Genomic DNA, 10,737 nt, shown 5'->3' with positions numbered 1-10,737 from the left:
ATTGACAGTTGAGAGAGAACCAAACCAGTAGGGCCTGGCGTAAAATCTACTGTTAGTGCCGTCGATTGCTGCGGCATGTTGTTTTACAGCAACGGTTGATGCCATTTGCATTGCTTCACTGATAACGCTGGCATAAGAATAATTTCGTACTGAAATATCGTTCCCTGCTACTCCAACACGCACTGTTTGAGGTGACAGCGTTGATTATGATGGATATGCTATCCGGAGCTTTGGAGATTCTTCCCGCGATAGGACGCAACGATCGCCCCGACTTGAAAATGATTTCCTTCGGGTGCAACGACAGTCAGCTTGTGTGTTCCTGGTGTAACATTGTCCGCGATTTGCTGTATCAGGGTAACATTGTAACCCCACGTACCGTCGAGAATGACTTCTGATCTCGCGTCACCGTCAAGATAAACTTTTGCTTTTCCGCACCTTGGGCCGCCAAATGCAGCTATGGAAACAGTACAATGGAAAGTACGATACGGCTTTACAGTGAAATTGAAAGTGATAAAATTCTCTCTATTTTCATTTAGCCAAAACTGTTTTATGTCTCTTCTATAAGAAATTGCGGGAGGAGTCCAGAGTGACCAGGCAAGCTGGGCGGCGGGTTTAAGGCTCCCCTGTACGTTGTCGATAGTCGTCAGGGCCGTCCAACAATGTGGTGAAAAACTTATCGTGTCATTAAAGAGAGGAACTGGAAGTTCATGCGAATACACGCCGGAATAAAGTGACCGTGTGTTTATCAGTGAGTTTGTCAAGTTGCGAAGGCTGACCTTCAAGAGCTCACAGAGGAAGTATGCCATCACTTTGTGGTTTTTAGGATTGGGATGACCGTCTGTGGCGCTGATAGCTATATCAGAAACTTCAAAGTCAGGTTTCTGTACTTCAGAACAAACAGCGTCATTCATACTAATCGATGGTACGTCATAATACTGGCTAAGAGGTTCACTTCCAATCTTTTCATTGTTAACACACGATTTTTGTTTCATTTGTTCCCCATGCAAAAAGTTCACAAATATCAGTTGTGGCCTTGTCGGCAAGTCGAGAATTATTCTGGTAAATTCTTCCTGGCCGACGGGCCCGATACCAACCATATAGTCATTCGCAGCAAATTCCCATAGAACGATGTCTAGTTGACTGATTTGTAGGAGAGCTCCAAAACAATAGGCGTAATATCTGCTGTTCGTGGCTCCAATCGCAACATTGTGAAGTTCGACGGGAATACTCAATGCAACTTTTATTGTTTCCGTCAAAACATTACCAAAGCAGAATTTTCTGGCCGAGATTGAACCTCCAGCCAAGCCAATTCGCAGAGTTCTATTGGTGGTTATGGCATCGACTATAACACGTTGTAGGTCAGATATTGACGTTATGTGCTTCAGTGCTTTGTCCACCATCACATCAGTCACATCAAGTGCCCTTTTCCACTCCGACAGAATCTTCTCAATTTTCTCAATACCAGCTTGTAAACGGTCAAGTAGTTTTGACGGACCCACGGTCTTTGTAGTGTTATAAGCGACTGGACACAAATTACAGGGGGGGTGGGCCGGTGTTTTTTGGGGGTGGGTCGCCATTTTTCGCGCAAGCATTTTTGAAGGGTCATAAAATTTTGTGCAAGCCTATGGGGAGGGTCACCTTTTTTCATGCATCAAAGCTGAAATTGCATGTGCACGTTAGGGAATACTGAAAAAAGAAAAAATACCTCCTGGCACTTTCATTTTCTGCCATTACCATTTTCGGCGCGCCCTTCGGGCGCAAATTTCAGGTATAATAAACAATGTATTGATGATCCAAGCAGCCACATTGATTTAAGTTGTCATGATTTCTACTTATTCAACACTATTGTGCATAACTGTCCCCTATAATGACTCTTTCAATAACAATTGGGAGATTACTTATTTGACATCATTCTCCCATTGACAATACATTGGGTATAGGTCGGTGTCAAACGTTCTTGTCGCTGTATGTACATTTTTTAATTTTTGAGGACATTGACAGAATACAAACTGTTCAGAATAGTGCATAGTGTCATCAATAACAACTGGAAGCTTCAGGTCGAACAACTTTTGAATAACAATTTAGGATCAGATAACCTATGAGTTGTATAGTGAATCAACATTTTGGTGAAATTCCAAAATCAAATTTCTTACACAACCAATGACTTGAAACCACTCTAGTCTAATCATGAATATTAACACTAATAATTAGGTGTACATAAATGCACAGGTTTACCAAGTTTTGTATTGGAAAAAAATTATTCATAGTTTCATCATAGACTGCCATGTATAGTGAATGGACATTTCAGTGAAATTCCAAAATCAAATTTCTTGCACACCCATTGACTTGAAACTACTCTAGTCTAATCATGAACATTAATACCAATAATCAAGTGTACATAAATGCACAGATTTTCCTATTTTTTGTATTGGAAAAAAATTATTCATAGTTTCATCATAGACTGAAATGTATAGTAAATCGACATTTAAGTGATATGCCAAAATCAAATTTCTTGCACAACCATTGACTTGAAACCACTCTAGTCTAATCATGAATATTAACACTAATAATTAGGTGTACATAAATGCACAGGTTTACCAAGTTTGTATTGGAAAAAAATTATTCATAGTTCATCATAAACTGCCATGTGTAGTGAATGGACATTTCAGTGAAATTCCAAAATCAAATTTCTTGCACACCTATTGTCTTGAAACTACTCTAGTCTAATCATGAACATTAATACCAATAATCAAGTGTACATAAATGCACAGATTTTCCTATTTTTGTATTGGAAAAAAATTATTCATAGTTTCATCATAGACTGCCATGTATAGTAAATCGACATTTAAGTGATATGCCAAAATCAAATTTCTTGCACAACCATTGACTTGAAACCACTCTAGTCTAATCATGAACATTAGTACCAATAATTGAGTGTACATAAATGCACAGATTTAACTATTTTTGTATTGGAAAAAAATTATTCATAGGGTTTCACCATAGACTGCCATGTATAGTGAATCAACATTTCGGTGAAATTCCAAAATCAAATTTCTTGCACACACATGGACTTGTAACCACTCTAGTCTAATCAAGAACATAAATATCAATAATCAAGCATACATAATACACAGATTTGCCAAGTTTTGTATTTAAAAAAAATTATTCATAGTTTCTTCATAGACTACAATGTATAATGGATCCACATTTCACTGAGCGAAATTCCAAAAACAAAGTTATTGTACACAGATGCATGTGTTACCACCCTCTTCTAATCAAGCAAATTATGTCAATTATTCAGGGTCATATATACACAAATAGTGCATATTTTTAATTCTGAAAATTTTTTTTTACAGTTTTGTCATAGACTCCCATGTATAGTGGATCAACATTTATGCGAAATTCCAAAAACAAAGTTATTGTACACAGATGCACATTTTACCACCCTCTTCTAATCAAGCACAATTATGTCAATTATTCAGGGTCCATATATGCACAAATAGTGCAAATTTTTAATTCTGAAAATCTTTTGACAGTTTTGTCATAGACTCCCATGTATAGTTTTGTCATAGACTCCCATGTATAGTGAATCAACATTTTGACAGAAATTCCAAAATCAAATATCTTGTTCACATGTGCACTTGTAAACAACCCATGCTAATCAAGTATATCTATATCAGTTATTAAACATCTGTATATGAACAGATATAGCTAGTTTTATACTGGAAAATACACGTTGGTAGTTTTCTTATAGTCGACTACATGTATAGTGAATCAACATTATCGATAAAATCTAAAAATTACATTTTTTGTACAGGCATGCACTTTTTACCTGCCACTTCAAGCAAAGTACATTTACATGAATAACACACATATGATTTGATATTTTTTGGACAACGCGTTATATCGGCCACATTTTGCCTTCCTTTCGGGAGGGCGACTTAAAAAGTATAGCAAGTCAGAAGGGGGTCTTTAACACATTGCGGGTTTTTTTGGGGGGTATTGAGTAACAGGGGAGGGTCACTTATTTTCATGCACGGATAAGGGGGAGGGTCACTAATTTTTTGCATGAACTTTTGAAGGGTCACTATTTTTTACGCAGCGGTTTTTCGAAAAACACCGGCCCACCCCCCCCTGTAATTTATGTCCAGTCCCTAAGCTAAGCGATGCGCTGGTGATGTCAGTCCGTACCCGTTGGAACTTGGCGAGAAAAAGTATGTACGTACTCCAAGATACAGAATCAAAGCGAGCACTATGGCAGAAGTTGTGAAACACTGATTTCGAGTACAATTATGTCGCAATAAGCCTTTGTTTTGTATCCTGCAAAATTAGAAGCGATACGAGATTTTCAGTAGGCCTATTTTGTGTGTTTTAAACTATGTAAAGTATAAACTTTTCCAAGACAGCTTACATTGGTTTTCATTATATTATAGCTTTGTCAATACCAGTGAATTTTGTGACGTCATATCCATGCATTATTGCTGATAATGTATTCCATTATTCAGCACTGCGGCCCCACAGCGAGCAAGTTTTTTTTTTGGAAAACGAAAATAGGACTGCGCATTTAAAAGGAGGGGAAATATCGGATAAACCATGTAATACACAAAACTATAAATCTTGACAATGGTTCACAATATTGATAATAATGTCTTACTGTACGATTTATTACATTTTTTGAGTCCTCACGCACGCACTTGCCGTCTGGCTGGCTGGCGCTCAGCATGCAGTCCCCGTCCGATACGCTGGTTGCGTTTGTTACGTTTACAACATGGTTCGCTTGGTATAGGTGAAACAGAACTCAGTATGTTGCAAACTCCTAGACGATACTGGGTTTGACACATGGCATATTATGTATGTCAGTGGCCATGTAAACGATGCAAGCGTGAAAGGCTACTCGAAACAGCCGTAAACGGCCAACAACGGCAGCTTGCTGTCATCAACCTTGACCGGAAGTGTCTACGGAAATTACTACGGAGCCATTCAAAGTCTCGGTCCAAGGTCAGCTACTACCAACAATCATTACGACCGTGGACACTCCGTTGATCTAACATCTCGGCCACCTAATTCTGATGCACTGACTGTAATCGGAGACAACTTTCATTCATCGTTTTTTCTCCATATCTGTGATTTTACCTTGCCTTGTTCTCGATATCGCGACGGTACCGAAACCCTCCAGTATGTTTGTCAACTGTACCTTTCAAGCACCAGTTTACGTCAAGTTCTGTCGTTCGCCGAAATAAAATAGCTCTTCTCAAGAAGCCATCGAAAATTAAATTTATAGACACAATTATTATTGAAATATAAACATTTGAATAACAATGTTGAACTCTGTTGATATCGTTTGCAATGAATGCTGTACTACTAGCGACATAATAATGATCGTATTGATCAGCTGATACCATGGCATGCAGCTCGCTGATCATGCTGATGTCGATGCATGAACATTCCGTTTTCTTCATCTCTGGCATTTCACCGTGTCGACTTTTTGAATGGCATGATATTTAAAGGTGATGTTTCAAGTTTGATATAGACGGTAGGGATGCAGTTCCTTTTCATTTCCCTCGAAAATACATCGTTTTTCAATTCAAAATGAACCGTGAAAGTGCTGGTCATTTTTTGTGCTGAACGTGCGTGTTCAGTGCAGTGCACTGTGCAGTGTGGAGTGCATGTAATATGTACAGAGTCAGGGCCGATCATGCTGGACGACGCTCACTGCACTGGCTCAAACTCTGTTAAAATTCCTTTTTTATTCGTTTTCTACAACTACAAATTCACTGGCATTGCCAAAACTATAAAATAATAGCAATAATGCACCCCCTCCCGGCCCATAATGGACTCAAGCAAACTTTGCACTCCATAATGTACTCGGCTTCGCCTCGTACATTATGTCGTGCAAAGTTTGCTTTCGTCCATTATGAGCCTGGAGGGGGTGCATTATTGCTTACATTGGTTTTCAATACATGGGAAATGCCCTCGTGCTTTCAAAGGGTAACTTCAAAATGTTCTACGTATTTTTTTTAAAGCTGCGGTCCAGGTTTACTGTTTTTTTCGCATTGGCATATACTCAGCCCGATCAAACATAGGCTAGCTTCAGTGTTACACTTGCCCTATCGCTGTGAACACAAATTTATTCCAGCCGTTTAAAGGTATACTGTCACCTGTTCCAATTTTGCCACAGTTACCATTGAAAGAGAAAATCTAACCAATCACAGATTTTATAAAGCGGGTGGCCGCTTTTTTAAAAACAGCGCCCTCACATGAGCATTTTGAATACCAAGGAACGCCCCTTTGACCACATATGGGCATATTTAGATTACAGGTGACTGTATACCTTTAAAACTATTGGTGTACGTGAAAGAAATTGGTTACTACATACCAAACGTTTGGGGTCGGCGATTTGGAATCGAGCGCGGACCTAGAAAGCACACAATCTCGAGAAGGCCGTTTTTGTTTGATCGAAGTTGCACCAACCTGAGGGACCGTCTCAGATTGTCGCATAAATTCAAGAAACGAAATTTCTTCGTTTAGATCAAAACCCCTTCCCCTAAACGAAAGTTCAAGAGTGTGAAATGCTGATGTCTGCCTGAAGGTACAATGTAAGATTTTACCATAGCTACTGGAGAACTTGTGATCACAAATAAAAGTGCGACATCGTAAATCATCGTAAATAAATCACCGCCCGATTACAGCGCTTAATTTTGAAACGTAAACACCTACTTTTCGTCGATATTTTATAAGTTAGACCGGACACGATCGCCCGTTCATTGAAAGTCACTGTCAATCAAATAGGTTAGCAAGCCACAGTGTGAATCTCCAGGTGTGTATTTAATCATAATCACTATGTAAATAGATCCAAACCAATGATGGTCTCCTGTCCGAATGTCTTGCCTAATATACACCATGGAGATCTGTATATATATATTACTGTAGCTCCATGCCTACGCTGAGCAGTCGACCATAGCAGTACGATGTAGCTGTCACGTACACGCTAAGACCAAACGATGCAGTGCCATGGCAAATATTTGTACAAATATAATATTTAGTGTATTCTTCATATTGCATAAAATTGCGATATTCTTTAACGTCTATCCAGTGCCATGATAACGTTTGTGCTAATTCGATAGAATCACAACCTCATAAGGAGTTACATCAGCATTTACAGACTTCTAGAGTGAGGCAGACAATCAAAAGGTTATTCCGTTTTTGTTTTTTCGCCTTTCAATATTCTTCCTGTCGTCGGCACTGGGTCATATTCATTATCAATATCTTTGAAGTGATTTTTTAGACGAAACATGATTTCGGTCTGAAGAAATGTGTTGCGTGAAATTTGTCATATAAAAGCCGCTTTCTCGAGATTTAGTGCTTTCTTGGAGCGCGCTTGATTGCCGATAGTCGATATACCTTCACGTACACCACAGTCCCTCTATACACGTGCGCGCACCAATGTAGCTGTGATATCGCAGCGGTGCTGTGGCGCTCGGATCAGGGGTCATTCACTAGCTGTGGGTCCCGTCTGAAAACACCACAGCTATGGACCCACGGCTAGGGTCATCGCCACAGAACCTCTGCGAGCCACCCCATAGACCTTTTTTGTAATTTGTTACAACACCGATTGGTGTCACTGATTTAGCTCGCAAAATAATGAAATATATTCGTCTTTGAATAAATAAACTTGTATCATCTTTATCATTGACTATCTAACTTAAAGACTAATTCTCTACCTCTGCTAACTACCTCGACGTTCAACCATTTTCCCGTTAACCGTCGACGGTTTGTGCGACGTTTCCAGGTTGCGATAGACTTGGTTCAAGTCGGTGAATTTTTAAAAAAGAAACTCATTTATGATAGTTTTTCTTGTGTCTCTCCTATTTCGTACAAACCTATTCCGAATTTGGCAGGCCTGACAAGGTTTTCCCAGTGATTGAACGCGTTAACTTGAGACTGCGCAGATTCCGGATGAAACTAGCGTTCACCCCATTCATCGCGTCCACTACACTCGTGCGTTTCACATGAAAATAAAACAGTAATCTTCGCATCCACTCCACTAAAACATTCAAAAATCACAGACTCGAACCAAGTCTAAGATTGCGAGTACAACGCACTGAATACGTTGGAGGTCAAAATTTCAAATTCGAGCAAAAGTAAATACCTCAACACCATGATGACAATTACACAAAGAGTGTAACAGTCGGGCGACTTTGGTTCCAGCAGCAGGCGGTAGTGGTACAGATAACTCCCGACCATACGTACGAACTCTCTGTCTCGTGATCGTTGGTACTGTTTATGCCACACTGTATGTTCACTGTGTTGCTCGAACCAGAGACGTTTTTCTCGAGGGTCTATGCTCGAACACAATATCAGATGCGAAAGGCCCCCGAAAGGCCGATAACCTTCGACTTTGGCCGACTCTCGATTCGGTCAAAGGGATTGCTTACATTATGTCCGTCCTCGGCGATTGGGGTCTTGGTCTCAGCACAGGTTTCTCCTTGATATTGTTTATTTTATTTTAATATGTTTGACTATGACATGTATTGCCAATAAATATTTATTCTACCAACCTTTGTTGTCTTGGTCTTATGTTAGCACTAGTTTGCTCAACTTGTTTACACAGTGAGCATATGTCGCAGCGATATCTGTCTGTCTGTCTGTCTGTCTGTCTGTTGGTCCGATATCTCAAAAACGGCTTATCAGATCAGAATCAAATCTGGTACATATTAAACACCTATTGCCTGGTCATGAGGGCTATAGCGCCCGTCTATTACCCCGAGAGGCCGTGTGTTACCAGAAACACATCGCTATTTCCCGAGGCCGTAGACCGAGGGGTATAGCGATGTGTTTCTGGTAACACACGGCCACGAGGGGTAATAGACGGGCGCTATAAAGACCAGGCTATAGGTGTTTTATAGCACACCACATGCTCATGTTGTATTGTTATATATTTTTTAGTGTGTTTTGATATTTTGCTTCGCAACAATCCATTGTGACAAGTTTACTGGGCGATTCTTCCACAGCCGTTTCAGTTGTACGTGATACCACTTTCTTTCAAAAAATATTCTAAGCATACCTAGCGACATCCTTAGTTGCATTTTAATCTTTTCCGTCGATGAGCTGTTCAAGTTCCTACGCTGTTGGAATGTTGGAAAATGTTGGAAAATCTGAAAATCTGTGTAAGAGAATGTCTCCTTACCTATCCCGGACGCACATCACGTTCCAGTCACCCGCCATTGTTGCAAAGCTGCAGACGACACTACGGTCACGTAACCGGGCACTTTTCCAAATTTGGTCCGAACTATTTCCCTAGGGAAATAGCTTTTCAAAAAATACCCTCTGACGTCACTTTTGTCGATTCGGTGGGGACTAGACCTATCTATTTTCTCGTCACGTTACCAGGGCTACCTAAGAAAGTGTAGCTTTTGAATGAAAACGATAGCTTTGACACCGTGCCGGATAGCTTGGGTTGGGAAACGATAGTTGGTGGAATGGAATCCGTAAGTTTGGTCATCTAAAACGATAGCTTTGAACATATTTTGATGTTGAGGGTGTAAAACAAGATGGCCCTACCCAAGCTATGCTGCACGGTGTCAAAGCTATCGTTTTCATTCAAAAGCTACACTTTTTTAGGTACCCCTGGTTACGTACCGGTATTCTGGTGAATCGCGACACGGAATGAGCGCTGCATGCGGCGTGTTACAAATTCAGTTAGCAAATGGCAAGAAGTGATTAGTTTTTGGTGGGTGTTGCTTGCATGCTTTTTGCTCATTTGCATAATTAATGATTTTAGAAGAAACGGATATAGATTAAAAACGACTGCACACTATTTGATGAGATTTGCTACAAATGTTGATCACACCAAGATATATCAGCAGTGGGAACCATTAAGGGGTGACATGAAAGATAGTTGCTAATTTGCATATTTAATGAACTTTCCCAATTAGGGATATATATCATATCAGGGCTTTCATTAAGTTTTTTATCAACAGGCTGAAAACATTTATCAGGCGGCTAGTTAAGGAAGCGACCGAAGGTTGCTGGCACCGGTGACCGAAGGTCATCGGCAGGGGGGGGGAGAGCTCGAGGGGGGGATGTGCCCCCCTCTCGAAGGGGGGGGGGGTTCTAGGTCTAACCTGGAAAATGTTGAGATTTTATGTCTTTTTTACAGCTATTTTGAGGCTTTCAGATTCTTTTCTATGCATTTTAGGAGCTAAATTTATTCAGCATTTTATCAAGTGTGATAGCTATTTTTTTGTAAAATCATTAAAACACAAACAGCAAAAAGCGAGCGAGGAAGAGACCACACACTTGTTTCAAAACGTATCGTCAAAGGATCACGCTGTCATTTGACAGCCAGGTTACGGCTACGTCTCCCCATGGCTTATATAATATGATCGGGTACGTGATCGAGCTCGAGTCACTTGCTACATCATCATAGCTGCAAACAATATAACGCGCACTCTGGGACGCGAGCGTCACGTCCACTGTATGGGGACCGTGTTCCCTGAGATTACACCGTTGTTTTGATGGAAACCTTTCTTCATTCAACTTATTGTCAGAGCTTTTAGCATAAAGCGGACGTTGTTAGTGATAATTGAATGATCATTATATTATCTTCGAGTTGTGGGTTTTAAATGTTTGAATGTCGATATATTTACAAAGTATTTAAAAATCCCAACAAAATAACTTGAAGAGGACATAATTCTCATCAAATTGTGATTTTTCCCATTTCACATATTGGGAGGG

General features: G+C 40.1%; 1 protein-coding gene across 1 annotated transcript; it reads right to left on the bottom strand.

The window, feature by feature from the left end:
• Nucleotides 1–218: 218 nt before the first annotated feature.
• Nucleotides 219–1,577, bottom strand: LOC139123360 (uncharacterized). The gene has a single exon (XM_070689511.1). The coding sequence runs from the start codon at nucleotides 1,575–1,577 to the stop codon at nucleotides 219–221; it is 1,359 nt and encodes a 452-aa protein (XP_070545612.1).
• Between the last annotated feature and the right edge of the window lie 9,160 nt (nucleotides 1,578–10,737).

This window comes from Ptychodera flava, chromosome 22, assembly GCF_041260155.1.
Source record: "Ptychodera flava strain L36383 chromosome 22, AS_Pfla_20210202, whole genome shotgun sequence".
In the NCBI taxonomy this organism is placed as follows: Eukaryota; Metazoa; Hemichordata; class Enteropneusta; family Ptychoderidae; genus Ptychodera; species Ptychodera flava.
The sequence above is the reverse complement of the archived record's forward strand: the minus strand, read 5'-3'. Positions and strand labels throughout refer to the sequence as shown.